Source organism: Ahaetulla prasina, chromosome 6, assembly GCF_028640845.1.
Source record: "Ahaetulla prasina isolate Xishuangbanna chromosome 6, ASM2864084v1, whole genome shotgun sequence".
Taxonomy (NCBI): domain Eukaryota; kingdom Metazoa; phylum Chordata; class Lepidosauria; order Squamata; family Colubridae; genus Ahaetulla; species Ahaetulla prasina.
This window is the reverse complement of record NC_080544.1, coordinates 46084501-46108346: the sequence shown is the minus strand read 5'-3', so window position 1 is coordinate 46108346 and position 23846 is coordinate 46084501. Positions and strand designations below refer to the sequence as shown.

General features: G+C 36.6%; 2 protein-coding genes across 2 annotated transcripts in view; one reads left to right on the top strand and one right to left on the bottom strand.

Moving 5' to 3' along the window:
* The window catches only part of DMBT1 (deleted in malignant brain tumors 1), a 109033-nt gene extending 98883 nt beyond the window's left edge, over positions 1 to 10150 (top strand). Inside the window, exons 51-56 of the mRNA XM_058189104.1 lie at positions 1363 to 1507; positions 2995 to 3141; positions 6127 to 6377; positions 7668 to 7870; positions 8635 to 9020; positions 9577 to 10150. Coding sequence (XP_058045087.1) covers positions 1363 to 1507; positions 2995 to 3141; positions 6127 to 6377; positions 7668 to 7870; positions 8635 to 9020; positions 9577 to 9877 — 1433 coding nt within the window. The 3' untranslated portion in view covers positions 9878 to 10150. The remainder of the gene's footprint in view (positions 1 to 1362; positions 1508 to 2994; positions 3142 to 6126; positions 6378 to 7667; positions 7871 to 8634; positions 9021 to 9576) is intronic.
* A 611-nt stretch (positions 10151 to 10761) lies between these two features.
* Positions 10762 to 18631, bottom strand: C6H10orf88 (chromosome 6 C10orf88 homolog). Its single transcript, XM_058187765.1, has 6 exons — positions 18290 to 18631; positions 16155 to 16358; positions 15598 to 15670; positions 14235 to 14438; positions 12537 to 12985; positions 10762 to 11599 (listed from the first exon to the last, which is right to left on the bottom strand). Exons 1-6 carry the CDS (start codon positions 18481 to 18483, stop codon positions 11377 to 11379), a joined length of 1347 nt encoding a protein of 448 aa, XP_058043748.1. The 5' UTR covers positions 18484 to 18631; the 3' UTR covers positions 10762 to 11376.
* Between the last annotated feature and the right edge of the window lie 5215 nt (positions 18632 to 23846).

The following is a 23846-nucleotide window of genomic DNA, read 5'->3' as shown; positions in this document are numbered from 1 at the left end:
TGTTGCTAAATTAGAAATTTGTTGAGTTTTGCCCCATTTTACGACTTTTCTTGCCACATTAGTTAAGTGATTCACTGCAATTGTTAAATTAGTAACACGATTGCTATCTGAATCTGGTTTCCCGATTGACTTTGCTTGTCAGAAGCTTGCAAAAGGGGACCACATGACCCCACGACACTGCAGCGATCATAAATGTGACTCAGTTGTCAAGAGTCTGAATGTAAATCAGATGACCATGGGGATGCTGCAACGGTCATAAGTGAAAAATGGTCATAAGTCACATTTTTCAGTGTCATTGTAACTTTGAACAGTTACTAAGTCCTCTGTTGTAAGTCGAGAACTATCTGTATTAGAAACTAGTTCAACCAACAACCTGGATCAACATACAATCTGTTTTCAAACTTTTTAATCTTCATTGCATGATCATGACTCTTAGCAAACTGAGTTTTTAATATTTGTCCATCTATGAAATTGTAGACCTGTAGATTTTGAATGACTAAGGGAAACAATTATAAAAACCAGCGTTTTGGACATTACATGGTAGCTATAAATAGATTACTCTGGTCTTTAAAAAAATCTATAGTATGCAAAATCCATAGTTAGCACCTGTTTCTTTCTCACGTACATCTCCAAATTGGGCTCGGACATTAATGATTATGAAATAAGCAGAGCTATAAAAGGCCTCAAAAGGCATTAACGATTTCACAGCAAAATGTCTGCACTGAGGCAATATGCTTCTGCAGCAATCTTCTTGGCATTTTTCTTCAGTTTGAGTTTTGCTGAACAAAATCTGGCAGAGTTACAAGGTATGGAAAACTACAACAAAAGTTAAACTAATATACATATCTAGTTAATGTGCAGTGGCTTCAAAATCGATCTTTGCCTAAATTATGACTATACATTAAGTATAATCTTCATTCTTGTAAATGAATTCAAAATGTTATATATTTGATAAGTTCTCTTACTGACATGAGTATAGTTTATAAAAATATTATAATTATTACATTGTTCTCTTATGTAAGGCAAAGTGTAATATGCACATTTAAAACATATTTATTTATTAAATTTATATGCCACCTATCTCACTGTCAAACGACTCCGGGTGGCTTGCAACTTCACTAAAATATTAAAAAGTTAAAACACTGATCATTGAAAATTAACAAAAAAACCTGGGTAAAATAGAAACCAAAACATAAATGGAATGAAGGTCTGATCTTTTCAATCGACTAACTCCTTCCAGTGAGGAACATGTAAACATGTAGATGTTTTTATGGGAATTTTACATTTATGTAAGTAATATCCATAAGTTTTCAGTCAAAATTCCTCTATAAAATTTTACTGAGATTAATGCTGGTTTTCTAGAACGGAATACAACATGTGTGAAAACGCTGATGAGAAATTTTCAAGCAATGCCAATTCAACTCAACGCAAGTGAAAACTGCATCTGGGAAATAAAGGGAGAAAGGGATACAAACCAAACCATTCGACTAATTTTTTCTTACGTCGAGTAAGTATTCTTAATATGAATTATGCCAGAAAAATCATAAATTAGATAAGCAACCAATGTCTGCACTAGATCACTAACTGGAAGTAAGAAGATGCAAAGGAAATAAGATCTTTGGAAATGGCAAGTTAACTAGACAATGAGATTAAGAGAGGAGAGCAGAGAGGGATTTTATTAAGCATTGTACAGTTAGTAAGGAAATCAGATTTGGAGATCCATAGAAGAGAGATCTGTAGAAGATCTACTTTAAAATCTGGAAAGACAAGAAACAAAACTTTGTTTTTTAAATTTTTTATTGGCGAAATATAACAACCAGACGATATGATGTACAACTATAACAGTGCTAATGAAACCAGACAAGAATATACAGAATGATTAAATGAATGACATTTGAAGAAAGCAAAAATATATCCATACAGTGTTAATATAGAACTAATTCAGACTTATATTATTAAATCTAGCCATATAGACCAAAAAAACAAAAAAGTTGTGAAGCTGTTTTTTTTTTGAATTAAGGACAACAGAGAAAAACCAAAGCAACTTAGCCTGGGTTAGCATTAGGAAAAAACAAGAAAAGAAATGATCAGCCTAAAGCAGTGATGGAGCACTTAGACTAACTTTATTGTCATTTTGAATGTATACTAATTGGGATACATTAAAATGAATTTTCGTTGCATACGACTCTCAAAGGGGCACCACCTCCAATATACTACACCTTTTGGACCCAGTGCATCAAAAATTTTAAAAATGCCTAACTTGACTGCTGTCCCCACCCCCTTTCTCTCTCTCTCACACACACACACACACACACACGCAAGCACAGAAAAAAATTATCTTTCCCCTCTCATCTAGACCAACCTTGAGGTACCCCATTGTCATAGTTTTGCCTTCTCTGGCCCAGATATAAGCAACGTAAGGGGTTAACAGAAATAAACAATCAGGTTGACACAAAGATCGTGAGTAAGCAAAGTTAAAGGGAGAAGTCATGAGATCATCTTTTGTGATCTTCTGACAAGGAAAGTCAGAGTCACTAACAACCATGTAACTAAATTAATAACTGCAGTGATTCACTTAACAACTGTGACAAGAACAGTCGTACAATGGGGCAAAACTCACTTAACAACTGTCTTGCTTAGCAACAGAAATTTTGGGCTCAATTATGGTCGTACATTGAGAACTACCTATGTAGGCATCATTTTTGTAGGGTGTCTTTTTCAGTGATTGAAGACTCAGACAGCAGAATTATGACACAATTATATATAAAGCCAGGATTTGGAGATCCTGTTTTTCATAATGTTTGCAGGAGATTTAGTATTGCTATAACAGAAGCTTAGTGCAAATATTTTATTTGGTTTCAATAATCTTTTGTTTTTTTATCATGGGATTTAATACCAACATATAAAAGCACAAATCTTTTTTTTCTCTTAGATTTAGCCCACTGTCCTCATGTGATGAAGAATATATTGAAATATATGACGGTCCCTCAACTAATTCAACTGTTTTAGGAAGAATATGCCATACTCAAGACTCAGCATTTCACTCATCATCTTCAGCTTTAACGTTTCGCATATCAACGGGCTCCACAAATTTTACACGAAAGATCCATGCATTTTATTACTATATTTTACCAGACACACGTAAGTCGTCCACAGAAGATGGAAGGGAGATCTCCATCCAGAATCACCGGGGAGTTCAGGTTACCAGTTTTAGAATAGAAACTGATCGATGAGACTTTTGCAGAATTGTTTGAAGCTATAAAAATTGCATTGAGCTTTTCGTAGCTACGATGAATTGTTAATTGAAAAGCGAGTTAAAAATGAAGTAAAAATAGCTTGAGCGCAGAGAATTTGAAGAAGTCTGTACATAATGTGTATGTATATTCAATACCAGAAAGAAAGATTTCCATCTTACAGGTAGTCCTTCACTTACGACCACAATTGGGCTTGAAAACTTGGTCATTGAGCTAAAACAGTCATTGAGATGCCACATGACTGCTTCATGTACATTAGCTCAAGTTGTGACAGCAATTGTGAGAATGCTGATGTTTGCTAGCATTTTCACAGCAGTAGAATTTGAGGTTCATTCCTCCAGCACATTGAAGTAGTTCACCTCTGGAGAGGAAATCTGTCAACTCACTTGCAGAACAAACCTCAAACCCAGCAAAAACGCTTGTGTTCTAGCAAATGCCAAAGCGAGGATAGTGCAGTGATTAAAATCAAGATTGCAGGCTGACTCTGCTCTCTGCCAGGAGTTTGAATCTGACTGGTTCAAAGTTGACTCAGCCTTCCATCCTTCCAAGGTCAGTAAAATGAGAACCCAGATTGTTGGGGGCAGTATGTTGACTCTGTAAACCACTTAGAGAGGGCTATAAAGCACTCTGAAGCGGTATATAAATCTGAGTGCTATTGTTATAGCTATTTTCCCCTTCCCTATGGAGCCTTTCTGATCCCTCCAGAGGGAAGTAGAAGGTATTATGGAACACTTTTGTTTTGAAAGGTTTAGAATGCAGGTATTCACTAGTATTTTTACCAGATCTGTTCCTCCAGCACGTAAAGGGATACCCCTCTGGAGGAAGGGACTACAAATCCAACATCCTCCCCACCTAGAATATAGAATAACAGAGTTGGAAAGGATCTTGGAGGTCTTCTAGTCCAACCTCCTGGTCAGGCTTGTTCTGACTGTGACTGCCAATTTTAACAACTGGTCGTGAGTCAAGGACTTCTTGTAACTGAATACCAAGCAATTGTGCATAGGCATTAACTCACAGTGGGCTCAATCTGTTTATGGCCAATTCCTCTATCAGCAGCACACAGATTTAGTGGAAGTTCTATTAATCCCATGTTGTGTGTATAATCTTTAAATAATCCAAACTTGAACTCTAAGAATTACTCTAAAGGTAATAAAGGCAGTTGCATAATTTCTAATCAGCTTGAATCCTTCCACTGGCAGAGGATAGGAATAGGAAGAATAGCAAATGTTGTATTTTCTACATACTGATGTAAGTTTTTTTAAAAAAAACTTATCCCCCGGCTGCGCGGGGGATAGAGGGAGCTTCTCGGAGCTCCCATATAACACCCCTCCTGCGCAAGCTGCACTGGTTGCCGGTGGTCTTCCGGGTGCAATTCAAGGTGTTGGTGATCACCTTTAAAGCACTCCATGGCATGGGACCAGGTTACTTATGGGACCGCCTACTGCCGCCAATAGCCTCCCATCGACCTGTGCACTCTCACAGAGAGGGTCTCCTCAGGGTGCCGTCAGCCAAACAATGTCGACTGGCGGCCCCCAGGGGAAGAGCCTTCTCTGTGGGGGCACCTACCCTATGGAATGAATTGCCTCTGGGGCTACGCCTTCTTCCCGACCTCCGGGCCTTTAAACGCGAGCTCAAGACTTTCTTGTTTCACCGAGCAGGGTTGGCCTAAGGGTAATTTTAATGGGTGGTTTTATTACTTGTTATTTTAATATTCGGCCTATGGAATAAGATTTTTAAATTGGAATAGCGTGTTTTAATTTTTGTACATGTCTTTTTAACTTGGCTGTAAACCGCCCTGAGCCTTCGGAGAAGGGCGGTATAGAAATGTAAATAATAAATAAATAAATAAATAAAATCTTTCTAAAGCCAGATGCGGAGGTTACTTAACTGGCCCAGAAGGAACATTCAGCAGCCCGAATTACCCCAAGAAGCACCCACCCTTTACATATTGTGTCTGGCATCTAGAAACAGAACCATATACCCAAATAAATTTAATTTTCAAGGACATACTGTAAGTACATTTTGGTTTACATGTGTGTTTCAAATTTTGGTCAGAGTATGAAATGCTAAAATTTCTAAATAAAGAAATAAGATAAAATAAGTTTTAAGATTAACCTTGCATTTAAAAATAGGCAGAATTATATGATGGCATCTCAATAAAAATCATTCAATAAAGGGAAAGTGGAAGTCTGCACTACTATTAATCTTCTCATCATTCCCATCACCCATCTCCTTCCATTTATGATGGTATGACTGTAACTTTGTTGCTTGTATCCTTACGATTTAAATTGATATTGTTTCCTGATTGCTTATTTGTACCCTATGACTATCATTAAGTGTTGTACCTTAGAATTCTTGATGAACGTATCTTTTCTTTTATGTACACTGAGAGCATATGCACCAAATTCCTTCTGTGTCCAATCACACTTGGCCAATAAAAAATTCTATTCTATTCTATTTTAGCAAAAGAATTACAATATGCTTATCCTTAAACTAATATTTGACAGTCACCTTTTTCTGAATCAATGCTCTTTATTTCCTATTTTCATTCCTGAGTCCCTTATTTTACAATAATCACTATAAAACATTGATTCCTGAATTAATTATACACATTTCAGAAACATTTGCCTAAATCCAACCTATACCTTACATCAGTTTAGCTTCTCTAGCTAGCATCCAAACATGTATGAAAGCTAGTCCCACAAACTCAAGAATGTATTATCTGGCATAGAACTAAAATGGAATATAAATTAAGACTGCCAACCTAGGACTGGGGAAAACCTTGAACCAAAATTATTCTAAGGATAAATGAAGATAAAGGGGGTATGAGAAATCATAGTAATAAAAAACTATTGTTTTTCTTTGTATCCAGGCTAGAAATGGATGGCCACTGCAGATATGATTTTCTTGCCATTTTTGATGGTCCAACGTCCGATTCTCCTTTAATCAAAAAACTGTGTGGTCTTTCAGCTCCAACATTTAAGTCTTCATCTAACGCTATGACAATCGTGATGTCTACGGACTATGCTAATTCTTACAGGGGCTTTTCAGCTCGCTACACAACTACACCAATATCACAACCAAACAGTAAGTCCAATGAGGCTGTAATAACTGATTTATACTGATATGGAAAGGGAATACCAAGTACAGATTGATTCTTCCAATGATATATAAATCTTCTATATGACATATAAATATATATGTAGTATATAAATCTGCTGTATATAAATCTGCTATGACATCTTTTCTAGGTTGGGAAACATGGCAAGGATTTTGTCCGTATTTCAAGTTATGACTAGTTTAACATAGGCATGAACACACCCAGATATTCTACCCATCACCAAAGATTCCTACTCCTATTTTTTAATTTGCGCCTTCAAATCAGTGTTGATTACCGGCTAGTATGTAAGCAAGTCCCTGTAGGACTTTCTTGTCAGGTTTTTGAAATTGGTTTGCAATTGCTTTTTTCCTTGGGCTTAAAGGATAACAGCAGAAAATCACTCGGCTGGCTCTGTGCCCGAGAAAGGACTAGAACTCACCATCTCCTGGTTTCCTTAACCATCACACCAAACTAGCTCTCAGTATAGCTACACCTGACTATAATTATATATGCCTGATGACATGTAAGATCATTTATTTATTTATAAATTTATATAGCTGCCACAGCAATGACTCTGGCCAGTATACAAAGTTAAAACCAAATATTTAGACAATCCAAATAACAAATATCCAGTCACATAGACAGCTAATTACAATTTACAATTAAAACATCAGCTAGCAGATGTTTTGGGGGAGAGTGTTTTCACTTTTCTAAACTGCAACTTAGTTCAAAATACAGCAATTATAAGAAATCCTAAAAAGATCACATGCTGAAAGCACTGAGCTTTGCTGGGATCTCTACTTGTAGGATTATAACATTATACAGAGAACAATGATGCTTACCTTGAACCATATTTTTTTACTCTCTTTACAGAGCAGCTGTTATAGAAGCTGAAATATATATTTCAGAATCAATGTACTGTACCGTAAGCTAAGATCTAACCTACACCCAAGGAAATAATTTTAATATTTTTCTTTACCATTTTGGAAGTGCTTCAAACTCAAAACATTCCCAAAACGATAGTAATAGTCAGATTTCTATTTGTTTTACTTTACTATTTTGCCACAGAACCAGGCTCCCCCATTTATATACAAACCTATTTAACACTGCTTACCGGTAGCTTTTTCAAAACCAGTGTCATGGTTAGAAGCTACTTGTCAAAGATGTTTTGGTTTTATGAAACAAAAAGGAAAAAATGAACTCATTTTTACTCAAAACAATGTTATAACCTCTATTATCTCCTTTCAAATTCATCTACAATAGCAGTCACATACTTCTTCCTAGGACAAAGAATTTTTTATATTACTCCTGAGACTATTCTATTTTTTTCCTTTTGCTGTTAGCATCCCTCAGTTGTTCTTCAGACAGGATGACAATTACTCTCAGCAAATTTTACTTGGCTTCACTCAACTATAATGCAAGTTTCTTACATCTGAATGACCAAACTTGCAAGCCTATTTCTTACAACCCAGTGGTATTTTCTTTTCCAATCAACAGCTGTGGAACAATTAAAAAGGTAACATTCATCTTGCTGTGAATTCATTTATTTTTTCCTGTAGCTGCTTTTAGTAGAGTCCCCAATCAAAGCTGAAAAAATCCAATGAGGACTAGTTGGCAGCTGTGAATTTTCCGTATTCTACATGTTTCTTTCAACTTGCAGTTATCAGATTTAGTTTCACTTAGGTAATTTTTTTTAAATTTTCAGAAATTTAACTTGTCATGGGGAATTTTATGAAAACCTAATGAAAATGTTTTTAAATAATACTATGAAATTTTTTTTAAAAGTCAATTAAATTAAAAAAGTGCTTCAGTATCGGACAAACCCCTACCGCCCACTATGAAAGCTGGAACACCCACTAGTGGGCGGTAGGGACCTGGTTGACTACCACTGCTGTAAATGGACTGCATGCAGTTCATTGGCTTCCTTTGTAGTTTTATTTACTGGTAACAGCCTGCTTCATTAAATGCCCTGTGCTTTTTACAGAAATGCTGATTTTCAAGACACCTTCTTGGTTTTCAAATGGTGAAACTAATAGTAATAGTATCAAAGAAACTGATATTGGAGAAGGCTTCTACTTTTCAATGTTCTTCAATGTATTATATATGATTTTGTTGCTACTTGTAGTTACATTTAAACAAAATACTTAAGTATAATTTTATAATTAGAGATTATAAAACTTTAGACCTGTGATGTATCTGTAGCTCAAAAACATTTTTTTCTATCTCCCGAAACATTGTACCATTTAAAAAAATACCTTCTTCCTTTTCTTTCCTTGGCAGACTGAAGGTCAAAGCATCTCATACAGCAATATTGTAACTGCCTTGCCAGCAGGCAATGTGATCAGCCGCCAAAAGAAAGTTGAAATTGTTGCAAAATGTATAATGGAAAACAATTCAACAGTAGAAGTTGTATATGTAACAGAAAGTGAATATTTAGACAATACAACGAGTGTAGGTAGATACAATCTCAGCATGTCGTTCTATGAAACAGAGTCCTTCTCCAAACCAGTATTTGAAACTCCCTACTTTGTTGACTTGAACCAAATGCTCTATGCACAGATCAGCCTACATTCCAGTGATCCAAATCTGGTAGTGTTTGTGGATACTTGCACTGCATCTCCAGATCTTAATTCTAAATCACCAAAATATGATTTAGTTAAAACTGGGTAAGTATATTCACTGTTAATTACCATTAGGATTGACTATAACTATAAACTAAATTGTATTACAATACATGGAATGGATGTAAATTCCATCATAGAGAAAGAATAGGACAAACATTTCATATTATATTACATACATTACGTAATTATTTAAAGGTATCTGAATGATATCTAAGTACTACTTTTGTTTATAGTCAGTCAAGTTCATTCTTCTTTACATATATTTAATAGTCTTCTCACAAGACTCCAGGCATTTGATAAAATAGATTAATAACTACAAGTATATAAATTGTAATACATCTCACATGGCTTTATTTTACACATGCAACAGATTAACATGAGTAATCTTCTGGACAGAATATAAATTGGGCTAACTATAAATTGGAAGAGTCCATGTGCCAAAGGAAAGTAAAGAAATAGATGTAGGATTGAAACTTTTTTTGCCTTAAAAGCACCCATTCTTGAACTTTTACAAAGCTGTTTCTGGTAACCATAACATATAAATACATATAAATTCAAGTATTAATCATGCTAAAATAATCTGAATATTCTATTTCAGATGCACTAAGGACGACTCTTTTATGGCCTATCCCATCCTTGAGCATTATGGAAGATTCAGGTTCAAATCCTTCAGATTTCTAAAACATCACCCATCAGTTTATCTTCACTGTGAAGTTTTAATTTGTGACAGCAAGGATTCCAATTCTCGCTGCACCAAAGGTTGCATTTCTCGGCATAAGAGAGAGATTCCCTCCTACAAATGGAAAGGCGATGCAGTGTTTGGACCCCTCAGACTGAAAAGAGAAGAAAGTTCCATGGATCGCTCAGGTGAGAATGTTTTATTGGAATTGATTAATTAATTTCATTGGAAATTGTTTAAGAGCACTTTCAGTATTATAAATAGCAATCAGAGCACACTACCACTGAACTGCAGATAAGCAGAATGCCAGTGCCATCATCTCTACCCAGTCAATCAAAATACTGGTTTAAAAAAAAGGAAATTTATAGCCAACAATTTTCCAAATTTTATTTTAAAAGTATTGTTCCATGATTTTGGAATTTGTGAAGACCTTTTAACCTCCTTTTGTCTTCTGTTTTTTATATTCAGCAATTTCTAGTGAAGTTTATCCAGAAGAAAGTCTTAATGCACAGCCCCAAATCCTATATATCCTTGCATTTGTTGTGTTGGCTACAAACACAGTACTCCTGGTTGGTCTAGCAGCAAAGCGTCTCATCACTCAAGAAACCGGATACAGATACCAGAAACTGAATAACTAACAAGGATCTTCATCTGACTGTTTCACATCTACAGATATATAGATGGAATGTTCTGTTGTCTTTCCATGATTTTTCCCTTAAAAGTACAATTTAAATTAAAATAAATAAATTAAAGAGCATTAAACTCATCTGGAAGGGAAATAGCAAAATACAAAACACACATACACCGAGTTACAAAAAAAGGAAACTGAAATTGAGGAAAATTATGGTCATAAATACGATTCTTCTCTTCCCCCACCTTTTTCTTTTTTTCTGGTAAATTTTTCAGGAGACACAGGTGGCCGTAGGGAAGAAAATGGCCAGGAATATTCTTCTTCCATGAACTCCTTCATGTTAAATTTATTTTTAGGCAAACCCTTTTACCTTGTTTATTTATATATTAATACACAAACATTCAAGGAAACTACTGAAAGGAAAGTATACATGAATAAATCATTGAAGAAAAATAGTTTTTGATGTCAGAAACCATTTGATTCTATTGCTTTACTGCAAAAATTCATCATATGTATAATATTTACCCATGAACCATTGTCAAATAGAGATAAATATATACAAAATAAGATCAGAACAAATACATTTTGAAATACCTGGAAGTTCTACATGGATAACAAGATCAGATACAGAATGTGTCAATGACTCTTTTCCCTTAATTAATCTCCTTTTTTCTGAAGATTAATTTAGAATCCAGAATGAATGGATGAAATTTAACTATTTTATGCAAAATTACCCTATATTAAACTATAAAAATCTTATCAAATGTTGATAAAGCTGCAAAGCACTTTATTTAGAAGGGTTCAAAATAATTTAGTAAGACACTGTATCATGCCCAAAACTAATTTTTAAATAGTTACAAATAAATAGGTCATAAGCAGATGTAGAAAATACTCTGAAATGTAAAAAATACTTATTTTGCACATTACAGATATATAACAATTAACATTAGCATATAATACTTGCAAAATTATAGAAAAAGTACAAAGTCTGAGGTGTAAATGTTTACAAGCTTATAAGCAAAAAGTTTGTAAAATACAGACCCGGCCTTATAAAACATATTGAGGTCTTTGATTTTTATAAGAATTTCCTACCTCTTCCCATCTGTGTTTTCTTCTTTCAAAGTACCACATTCTTGAGAAACAATATGCAAATTATTAACCAAATTCATTACTGCAGCAAGTTTATTATCAATATGTTCTTGAAGTTTTTGCATACGTAGGTCAATATAATCCATTAATCTCTTCTCTGTCAGGTCGATCTTTTTGGACATGAACTTTTCCAAATACAGACAAATATGCTGCTGTTCTAAACTGCAAAAAAAATGCAAAAAACCAAAAACTGATCCATGCTATCCAAAAGTATAAATTATGTACCTTAAGTAGCATGAATTTTATAAATACCCCAGTAGAATATCTGACAATAAACAATCAAAATCTGAAAATCTTCCAAAGCTAACATTACTTAATAGTACACATAATTAATATTAATAAATTAGAAATCTTAAATGTGTATTTTTAAATGTTAAGCAGTATCATCTACCACTTTCTACTTAATCAAATGAGTAGAAGATTTATTAAATTAAGTCAATCAAATACCTCTAGTAAGGCAGCAAACAAAATATGGTTATAGATCCTTAATGGATATCGAGGCGTGCAATTTTTTAGCATTTGAGTACAGATCCTCATTACATTACATTGGAACTGGAAGAGGACACTCTTATGTTTCAGTATAAATTTTGTGAATTATTGTACCCAATGCTATAGTGTGCTTCTACAAATTTGTTGGATTTTTATTACTGATGTATTATTTCATGTTCTTAACACTGTGAGCTATTCAGAATCACTTGATAAGTGGACGCCCATATAAGCTGAATAAGCAAATAAATATCTTTCTTTTCCGTGATTCATGCCAGCATCATAAAATTGATTTAAAGAGATAATCTAGGCAACCAGTAGATATTCAGAAAATAACTACCTAGTTAACTATCTTTCAATTTCAACTGATTAATGTTTTGTATATTTCCTGCTATTAGAGCGCAAAGATTTCTGGAAAGTGAACCATTCAGGAATTAGCAATTTGAGTGATCTCAACTTTAATGTATTAAAAAATCCAGCTAAATTCAAACTTACACAATGATGAAAGGTTTTGTTCAATTAGTTCAACTGCCTGGTAAAATTTACCTTATTTTTTCAAAGAGGCATTTTTGCCAATTTTAAAAACGGATAATTTTTTTCAATATGAACTCACCCAACAGTTTGAATTCCATCTTTCTGAGGAGCAAACTTTTTTTCAAAGCGTTTATCCTTTTCATCTATGGATAGACGATCTACTTGACCACATACCGTTTGAAGAAGTGGAAGCAGCAATGTGGAATTAGGTATATTTGAATTTTCACTTCCTTGTTCTTGAAAAAATGATGCCAGCAACCCTTTACAGTCATTTTCAGTATGTACAGTACAAGGCTGAAGTCCAGGGAGCTCAAATATATTACCGGTAACCTGTTTGGTCATCTTGGAGTGTGCATTCAAATCCTCTGCAACTGTTTTAGCTTTTAAAAGAGAAGGTCCATTGGACAAGTGGCCTAACCGTTCAAAGTCAAATGCCTCTTTCAATCCATCAATGGGATGATTTTTTCCATACACAAATCCATTTCCTCCTAAGATGGTTTGTAACTTGCCTCCAAAAGAAATTCCATTCTAATAGAAATAAAATACATGGTCTTGTTAATTTAGATATACTGTATAATCCAATAAAATAATTGTACAATTTCTAATCTCAATAGTATCTCTTTGTATATTGCAGACTGATATTGAACTGGTGAATATTCCCCTTATTGGAAAACCATTTGCTCAATGCATTGTTTTTCTAGCAATTTTCTGAAATTCCTCCCTATTCAACCCATTGGCTCCTGCTAACCCTGGCTATATTGGAGAGAAACTCACTGAGCCAGGGGGAGGAACCAAGCAGGGTATTAGTCTGGAATTGTTATGTGGGCATAACATGGCAAAGTCCAATCCCCTTTGAATATTGTCAAATCTAGTTTGGCCCAGATGCAAACTGCCAATGTCCTGTGAAATAAGCATGAGCAAGAAAGTAGCTAATGGAATTCTTCATTGAGTTGTGTAGATCTGATGGTCCGTGCCTACCAGGTTGTTTGAGAATATTTTATGTTTTATTATAATCTTTGATAGAAGGACATAAATAGTTTGAAGCTTTCAAGAAGAAAGTATCAATGGAGGCTCTTTTTATTGTTATGTTAAATGCACGTCGTGCTAAATGTGGAGTGAACAGGACAATTGAAAAGGAGAGTAACAATGGTAGAGAAGAATATAATTTCATTTTCACAGTTATTTTCTTCATTGCCAGACTGATCCAGAACCATGATAATTAATGAATTACATACTTTTCAAACAACACCCACCATTCACGTTTAAATAGTTATGACATGAATCATCAGTGAAATTTTCTTGGCAATAATATGGAACTTGTTTGCCATCCCCTAGTTCATTTTTTCCCCTTCCAGATTATCCTATAACTCTGGACTCTGGTAGCCTCCTAAGTACTATGCAAAACTGAGCTTATCTACTTTTGGAGTCTAATTGGAAGGTTCACATGTTGCCATATAATTTCAATTAATATATACCTTACCTTTCCAGACCAATGATGTAACTTTGTGTTATATATTTATCTATTTATCTATCTTCACTATGCAAAATGCCACAAAATTAGTCTGAAAAGGAAAGCTATAAACAGAAATTCTACTACGCAACTAAATTTTGTATAAGGCATTTGAAAGGAGGCAAAACCTGCCTTTATTTCAGTTGTTAACAGCACACAAATAATATATAAGTTGAGAATACAAATATCCCACATTATACAGTCCCTTCTATTTCTTGCACTTAAAAAGGACATTTTATGAAAAGTGTTTTGCAAATGGTAACTTACCTTCTGCTGAAAACGAACCATATCTAGGAGTTGTTGTGCCCCAGGTGATAATTTGGATCCCATTGATTCCATTATAGTTTGTACTTTATCTAGGTCTATTCCTGATCCTACTGTAACACTTGGCACAGTTTTTGCACAGGCTGACTGGACTTGTACTATGATTTTATTGATGAGTACTCTTTGTTTTTCACTGATGGACAATAGCTAGTGAAGAGAGAATTCTGGTGAATTGAGGAAATAATTCAATTAAGTTAAGACACTCTTTTAAAAACAGACCTCCAACTGTCTCCTCTTAACTTTCATGGTAAACTTTATGCAAGTGCTAATAATAGGTCTGATATAACTAAACATAAGATTAGGCTAATAATAAGACTAGGTTGAAGCAAAACATTAGTTGTATTAAAATTTGTTGTTAGATAGCATTAAAGCCAAAATTTTAAGCAGGACTAGTTTCTTGATTCTGCACTAGTGTGATTCCAAGCTTACATTTTATAGAACTTTTGAGAGGAAATTGCCCATTATGTCAGTAAACATGAGTTTCTAATCTTTTATTTTCTGAAAAACGGAGAATGATGATGAATGAACCTCCTTTCTATTTTGTTCTGAGTCAATTTTATATCAGTTAGGCGTATTGAGTCTCATAGCCAGGGATCGAGGTTAAAGAATTAAAGAAAGTTTTGGAGTACAAACAGGAAAACATGGGACTGAGAAGATAGGTTTATTTTATGATTGCAACTGGAAAAGAATAGTTTTTCAGGGCAAACAAATGGTGTTTTATCAATGGTAAGTTATCAATCTGTCTCCCTATCATAGTTTATTTGTGCTATACTGCTTTTTGTTCCATCTCTAAATCCCCTCTTTACAAAGGAAAGAGAGATATAATTAAAATCGACTTATGATCAAAATATCCGAATATCACAGATTAAAGGAAATGATCTTTTTACGACTTCCAAAATATAAGTGGGAACACAATAATTTTATTTATCACCATTAGGGTTGTGCAAGGCATTCAACAAAGGCTCTTAATAAAGTGTATCTCTTTTCAAAGCAGCTCTATCACCAGAAGGCCTGTACAACCACTTCAAATATTGACTCAATCAGTTTTCAGGTATGCAGGGCCAGCTGCTTTATTTGCAATTTCAGAAGTGTTTCCTGTGCATACAGATACACATAATGTACAGACAGCTGGAGAAAGTTTTCAAAGAAGCTACAAGACAGTTGATTCAATGCTTTCAGGAGTAGTCCTTCGCACATTATGCAAAGGTCCTCTTTTGAATAATTTGCAAAACTGCTGGAACTATCTTTTTAAAAAAATGATCCAAAAATTTAAGAGGGTTTCTTTTTTGGGGGGGGAATAACCTACCTTAATCTTACAAAAAACCGTGGAGCACTCCAATTTAAGATACTTTTTGTATAATGAAACCTGGTCACCGTTGCTAGAAAAAAAGGAAAATAAAGAAATTGTAAAGTTTTTATAATGCTGCATCAATAAAATAGTTTTCCATAAAGAAAAATACAAAAAATACTAATTTTCTCCTTATGTAATTTGAGCATGTATAAATAATCGTTTTTTCTTTCATGAAATGAAACATTATTGTTAAGATCGCTATCCAACATGTCAAATTATTAATATCATATCTATTACATTCCTGCTATCCCAACACGTTTCTTTAGGAGAAAGACCTTTCAAAAATGTTCTAACCAATCATCAAAATGTTCCTTTCAGTTTCACTGTATTAGTAAAACACAGTCTACATACCAATAAGAATGCATAAGGAAAAAAAACAATCAAGCCACATTACTGACATATAAATATTAAAATATTCTGAGTATATAATTTCTGGAAGTCTTATCTGCGAGACTGAATATAACTCATTATATTATTGGCTAAATCAAGGTTGAAAAGACAAAACAACTGACCTGCCATGTTTGACAGTAAATGCTTGCTCTCCCCTTCCAGTTCCATAGTATTCATCTTCTAAGTATACTTCCATGTTCCTTGCTTCACTTATAATACTTAGACTGACAATTTCTTCAGCTCTACATGGATCACAATGCAAGTAGAGCAAACAGGGAACTACACCGTCATTGTTTATTTGTCCTTCAAGAACGACAACATTCTGACTAAATAAGGGAGAAAGATTATCTTAAGTTACGCATTTGAACATCAGTACCTCTGGGAAACAAAAGTTTCAAATGCACATGACAAAAATCCTAAAATATTTATCCCATGGCTAAAATCTTACACAGGCATTCAAAAAAAGAAGAGGGCCGTGAAAATATTTGCAGATCCCTCGCATCCTGGACATAAACTGTTTCAACTCCTACCCTCAAAATGACGCTATAGAGCACTGCACACCAGAACAACTAGACACAAGAACAGTTTTTTCCCGAAGGCCATCACTCTGCTAAACAAATAATTCCCTCAACATTGTCAGACTATTTACTGAATCTGCACTACTATTAATCGTTTCATAGTTCCCATCACCAATCTCTTTCCACTTATGACTGTATGACTATAACTTGTTGCTGGCAATCCTTATGATTTATATTGATATATTGACCATCAATTGTGTTGTAAATGTTGTACCTTGATGAACGTATCTTTTCTTTTATGTACACTGAGAGCATATGCACCAAGACAAATTCCTTGTGTGTCCAATCACACTTGGCCAATAAAAATTCTATTCTATTCTATTCTATTCTATTCTAAATGGCTATCTCTTCAAAGTTTTAGTGCAGTTACATGAAGAAAGAAGTGTTTTTCCTACCCTTTGAAGAGAGAGGCTGAATTTATGGTAGATTCAGAAAATAGAAGTCCTTGCTTAACAAATAGTAACTGGGGCCAGCAACTCCATATTAAGCAACACAGTCATAAAAAAGCAATGTCACATGACTGCATTGATTTACTATGGCAGTTACAGCAGATGTTGCAAATCGTCCATATTATTAGGTGTAACATCACGATTGCCATTTGCGACCTCCTGCCAGATTTCCCCATTGAAATGGTTAGTCAGAAGCCAGGAGTGAAGGTTGTGAATGGTAATCAAGCAACAGAGTTCGCTGCAACCATTTTAATTGTGAGCTGGTTGCCAACAGGCCAAATTGAAACCACATGACCATATGGATGCTGCAACGCTAGTGGTAATTGCCTTATTCAGTCTCATAGTAACTTTGGTCTCTAAATGAATGGTCATTAAAGACTACCTATATGGAGAATGAATAAGGACCAAGCATGAGCTAAATCAATAAAGGAAGATAAAACAGGTCCGGAAGAAAGGTAAGCCCAAGAAAGTGACTGGATGCAGGGGGTGAGAACTCAGAAAGAGGGAGGTAGAGAAGTTTAAAAAACCAAAAGCCAATGAAAGAATGGGTGCAATAGAAGCAAGGATGGATTGCACAGAATTGTTTGGGAGTGATACATTAAATGTAAACTAGATTCGATTCAATTTCTTTTCTTTTTATCTTCTGCCTTTCATTTATTTTGCTGTTTCTTACTATTTCGCCCCTACCCTTCACACAGTAAGGCTCAATTCAAAACAGATTAATTCGATTTTGGACATTTGATTTATTCATGACACTTAATCTGAGGTTAGCAAGTGGGAATGGAGAGGTGTGGGTCAAGAAAATATACGGTTCTGCTCCAAGATGTTGGGGAAGGGGCACAAGAAAACCCCAAAATTTGTGCAGTACACCATCAATTGCTTCTCCCCCTCCCATTCCCAATTGCTAACCCCAGATTTAGTGCCATGAATAAATCCAGCCCTTCTATTTCCATGTTTTTAAGTTGTTTTGGAAGCCTGGCTTAGCCAGCAAATCCCAACGGACTGCATCCGCACATCCAGGTAAACCATAAGCCGCGATTTACAGCATCCATGCAACAGCCCATCCCCGAATCAAAAGAATGACGGGATCCTGAACCCAGAAATTTGAGTCTGGAAAAAACTACTCAACCACCCTGCTGAGAAGGCCTTGGCATCACCAGGCCACTCCTCGGCCGTTAGCTACACTTCAGTCATCCCCCTTCCCTCCCGGCCTCAAAAGGCCCTTCTCACCCGTTCGGGGCTGGTTCCGAAACCTCCTCCGCATCGAATTCCCCCGCCGGGACGACGCAGAGAACCCTCGCCAGATCGCTCGGGCACTTCCAGGAACAGGCGACCGAGACGCGGGGGCTGCCGGCAGAGACGTCCCAGCCAACCTGGGGCTTCTCCGTCAGGCTGCTATTGCTGCTCGCCATAGCCATGGCCATTAAGAGACCCGAGCCTTTATAGCGCAGCAGCCCCGGCCGGAATGAAACCCTGTCGGCGTAAATTTAAGGCGGAACTGAATGTCCAAGGGACACGTTGCTCATCGGACGTAGGTGTAGTAGGACTTCCGCCCTCTCACAAATTTAACCATAGACATGACGGCTTTCTATTTTTCTGTCGTCAGTATATAGGAAGTGAGTTGATCAAGCACGTGATAGCGCCGCGGCTCATTTGTCATTACGGCGATCCGCCTGTTTTAGGAGCTATGGCTCTCCGGGGGGTTGTGCTTCTGCAACTGTTCAACGAGATTACAGAAGACCGTTTTTTGCTGTCTGCTGTGACGTAGCCGCAGTCCCTCTTCGGCAATAGAAGCCAAGAAGGAAGCTCATGGTTATTTTAAAGTTTTGGGTGCAGAGCAAATAATGTAATATTTTTTTTAAAGAAAAATCCTGACGCTTCCTGTGTTCGAGAGGAAAATTAAACTGTCCAGCATGACTAAAAATGAAAAAATGCCGATACTCCTTTCAGGCAATCCAAGGTTGCGGCATGCCTTACCTGCAGGCAGTGATTATAAAGCTGGGACTTCCTTGTAATAAAAATGTAAGGTGCGGTCTGTTTGCGTGTATGGATAGATAGATATGGAATATAAGGAAATGGATTCACATTGGGCACAAAGCCATGATTTGCTTAAGAAGAATTGTCAGGGTTTGCCCAATTTAGGAAGCATGGATTACAAACTACATTATGGCTTGAGCTGATGTGAAAACTTAACCAGAAATTTCTTTGCATAACTTTGCATAACCTTGGAAATGAATGCCTATGGAGATTCTCAGTCATCCAGGTCCTGGTTGTCCCAAAGGTGCTTATTCAAGAGGCAACTGGATTTTCTGGTTTTTATTTGAAGATGTTTCCAAGAAGCTTCTTGGATGAGAAGCGAAACATCTTCAAAAAAAAACCAACCCAGAAAGTTCAGTTGCCTCTTGAAAAAGCACCTTTGAGACCTTGGAAATTAAGAATGAAATCTGTACTATGTATAGTGTACATATGCAACTTGCTGTTTGTAATGGCTTTCAAAAGCTGGAGTGGAGGACATTCAGGTTTTAAAAACCCTCAACATTTTAAATGCTGAAACTGCAGTGCGGTAGAACAAACACATGGAATGTAGAAATATTTTAATTTGATTGAAAGTCATGTTTCCTTAGACCAATGAAGTTTTATAAAGAAGTTTTTTAGGAATTCTTAAGAGTTTGCATGACATTTTCATGTTAGCATGTTGCACAAACCAAAAATTGGTGGTTCATTTTGTCTGGCAAACTCAAAATTGGTTTGAGTAAACCATTGTTAAGTTAACCATGAGTAAGTATGTCTTATAAACACAATTTTTATTAGATGATATAGTTAAAAGTTAGAAAACAAATAATAAAGAATAAAGGGCTGAATTATCTGGGATAAAATTAACAGGAAGGAATGAAGCTAAAAGTATTTTAGAAATCCACTGGAAAACTTTTTGATTCATGGGCAAATATTGGTACTTCAGTTGATTATTTCTGGCACTGCAGGAAAACCAGGGGTTGTTTAAATCTGCTTAATGGCAATTGTGGAAGGGGAAGGAAATATGTAAATGCATAAGAGTTAATCAAACTTAATGCTGTCAGTCTAAATCAGGGGTATCAAACTCAAAGCCCAGGGGCCGGATGCGTCACGTGCTGGCTCTGCCCCCGCTTGGTTTAGCGAATGGGGGGAAAGTCCCGATAGTCATGTGATGATACAAGTTTGATACCCTGGTCTAAATAGCAGAAAACTGTACAGCCCAAGAAACTCAAGCTGAACAATCAATCTAAAACAGGAAGGATTCCTTCAGGTGACCTTGAAGAAGAAGGCAGAAAAATCTAGGTGCCTTCCCTTCTCCATCTCCCTTATAGCTTTCATTCCCCAAAGAGAAAACATCTGTTCAGTCTGTTTCCTACTCCCAGTCCCAATTAGTAGTAAATCAAAGACTACCTATATACTATTAAATATGCTTTTAATTGCTTGTATAGTCTGTCACTTTTTGTAGTTTGTCAATATTTTCCACAGAAGACATTTCTTATATGATTCATTAGACTTTTTAAAACAAAAATGAAGGAAAGCTAATTTGGGCTGTTCTATAGAAAATTGTGAAACAGGCAAAAGTTTATTCTGAAGATCTATTTCCTCTTGTAGTGAACAGAAAAAGGAACAGTTTAGTTCCATGTTTTTTGTTCCTGCTGCCTTCCCCCCCCCCCAACAACTAGTGAACATGGTATGTGTATGTGTTTATACACACACACATTTGCTCTCTTTTATGGACATAACTATTAATTCATAGAATAACAAATAATGTTTCTAAGGTTAATGTAATAATAAGGCAAATAATACAATATAAATACAGATCAAGCTAGCAATGGAGAATAAATAAAAGATCTAAAGCAGCCCATTTCTTCAATGACTAGAAAAATAAAAGGATATCTTTGTTGTTAGTTGTAAAGTCGTGTCTGACCCATCGGGACCCCATGGACAACGTTTCTCCAGGCCATCCTACCGTCTTCCTATCCTCTACCTTCCTAGTCCATTTATGCTAACGCCTACTGCTTCAGTGACTCCATCCAACCACCTCATTCTCTGTCGACCCCGTCTTCTTTTGCCCTCAATCTTTCCCAGCATTAGGCTCTTCTCCAGTGAGTCCTTCCTTCTCAGGTGGCCAAAATATTTGAGTTTCATCTTCAGGATCTGGCCTTCTAAAGAGCAGTCAGGGTTGATCTCCTCTAGGACTGACTTGTTTGTTTGCCTTGCGGTCCAAGGGACTCACAGGAGTCTTCTCCAGCACCAGAGTTCAAAGGCCTCAATTCTTTGGTGCTCAGTTTTCTAATGGTCCAACTTTCACAGCCATACATTGCAATTGGGAAAACCATAGCCTTGACTATACGCACTTTTGTTGGCAGGGTGATGTCTCTGCTTTTTAATACGCTGTCTAGATTTGCCATAGCTTTCCTCCCCAGGAGCAAGCGCCTTTTAATTTCTTGGCTGCAGTCCCCATCTGCAGTGATCTTGGAGCCCAGGAAAATAAAATCTGTCACTACCTCCATTTCTTCCCCTTCTATCTGCCAGGAATTGAGGGGGCTGGATGCCATGATCTTAGTTTTCTTAATGTTGAGTTTCAAGCAACTTTTACACTCTCCTCCTTTACCCGCACAAAGAGGCTTTTTAGTTCCTCTTCACTTTCTGCCATTAGAGTGCTATCATCTGCATATCTGAGGTTGTTGATATTTCCCCCAGCAATCTTAATTCCAATTTTTGATTCATCCAGCTTTGTCTTTCTCATAATGTGCTCTGCGTATAAGTTAAATAGGCAGGACGATAGTATACAGCCTTGCCGGACTCCTTTCCCAATTTTGAACCAATCAGTGGTTCCGTGTCCAGTTCTCACTGTTGCTTCTTGACTAGTATACAGGTTTCTCAAGAGACAAATAAGATGGTCTGGTAGGCCAATCTCTTTAAGAACTTGACACAAAAGGATATCTACCTGACGCCATATGGAATATGGAATAATTAATTAATTGCTCTTATCTTAAATTCAATATCTTCTACATTAACTGGTCTATAAATTTGCCAATTTCAGCGGAGGATAGTACTCAGAGTCCTTCAACAAATATTCATACAGATTAAAAAAAATTATTGTAATTATATAGCTACCCTAGATTAGAGGTTTTCTGGGTGTTTCATAATTAATTCGAGGCTGAAATAGATGAATAATACAAAATAACAACTGAGGGGTCTCATCCAAGAACTCTTTCTCATATTTCGAATGGGAAATACTAAATAATTTCCAGAAGACTACTTTTGTTTCAGTAGGATTGTAGTTGGTTTATCATCTTTAGGTTATAACAGGCATTCTGGGCTGGATCTAGGAATATTTCCCTCAAAGTATGAGTTTGACCTTTCAAGGGAAGTTCCACTATTTCAAAAATAGGATGAATTTTGCTTAGCTGGCATCTAAGCTGTCATCTACGATCATTCATGTCTGAGTTTTCAGTTCCTTGACCCTCAGTCAAGCCATTACACCACAAACATTGATCCAGAAGCATCCTTTAGATGAAAGAAACAAGCTCTTCCATCAATCTTGAAAGAAGGGGAAAATACAATAAATCCTAGAGACTATGTAGCCTATACTGACAGAGCAAGAATTTCCATGCTTACTTTTTGGAATCAATTATCCAAGGAATAGCATAAATATCTCTCCGTCAAACCACTTAGTTTTAAAAAAGTGATGGTATTGAAAGGTGCTGAGACCATCATGCATAAGTACTTTCTGCATTTAGAAAAAATAAGTACTGAAATTAATCAAAGATTTTATTGATTCAGAGAGACGACTTCCGGTATCCAGCGGCAACGGACGTCTGGAAGGTTTCTCCTGCCTCCAGCGCCCGAATCCGGCCGCCGCCGAGGCCCTCAGGGGCCAGGTGTTCCGAAAAGGACACCTGCCGCACGGACGGCTCGCCAGGGGTCTCCCAGCCGACATACAGGACTGTGGGGACCGATGCTGGCGCGTCCTAGGCTCGGCGGGTTCGAGGCCACAGGCCGCGCCATTATTTTGGTCGTCGCCTGGGCGCTGTGCCCGTGACACCGGGCATTGGATTTATAACTGCAGCAGCCTGGTGGTGAACAGGGCACGGAGAAGAATTGAGGAGGAGAAGGAAGGAATATCGGTAACGTGAGTGGAGTGCTCCGGAGTGGGGGGGGGTTTTCTCTCTCCCCTGCGGTTGGAAGGAGCACGAGTTATTCTGGAGAGAGGAGAACTTAAAATAAGAAGATTACCGGTTTTGTGGAGCTCTGGAGAGAAGAGGTGATGGAGAAATTTAGGAGGGAAGGTTTGAGGCCCCCTCCTTCTGGGGAACAGTGGTGGCGCCCAGCCCGCCTTCACTATGAGAATTTTGATGACATCACTTCCCTTGACTTCCTGGTTGACTAACTGTACTCTGGACTCGTTGCTCCTGTGAGTGCCCCTGGTGGATCCGGAGGAAATTACAAGGATACTGTGCCTGCCTGAGGATTTTGTATTTTTTTCCTTAATGGCAAAAGGTCAGAGACCAACTGCTGGAGAGATGGAGAGAATTTTGGAAAAGTTATCTAATATGGACAAGAAATTGATGAAATAAGAGCAGAAATTGTGACTATCCAAAAGGATTTAAAGGATACTCAACAAGTTTCAGCAGAAAACAAGCAGAAAGTGGAAGGTTTGAGGGTGAGATGCGGGCAGTGCAGAAAAGAGAGGAGACGACAGGCAATGCTGTGCTTGGACTACAGATGGATAAAATGTCTTATTTCCTTAGGTTTCAAAATTTGGAAG

What these genes read in the sequence shown, in the direction of transcription:
- C6H10orf88 (XM_058187765.1), bottom strand. Translation starts at nt 18,483, where the DNA reads ATGGCCATGGCTATGGCGAGCAGCAATAGCAGCCTGACGGAGAAGCCC. An exon ending in TTTACTGTCAAACATGGCAG is followed by an intron (nt 15,671 to 16,154) that starts GTCAGTTGTTTT and finishes CTTTTTTTCTAG; the next exon opens with CAACGGTGACCAGGTTTCAT. An exon ending in TGGTTCGTTTTCAGCAGAAG is followed by an intron (nt 12,986 to 14,234) that starts GTAAGTTACCAT and finishes TATTTCTATTAG; the next exon opens with AATGGAATTTCTTTTGGAGG.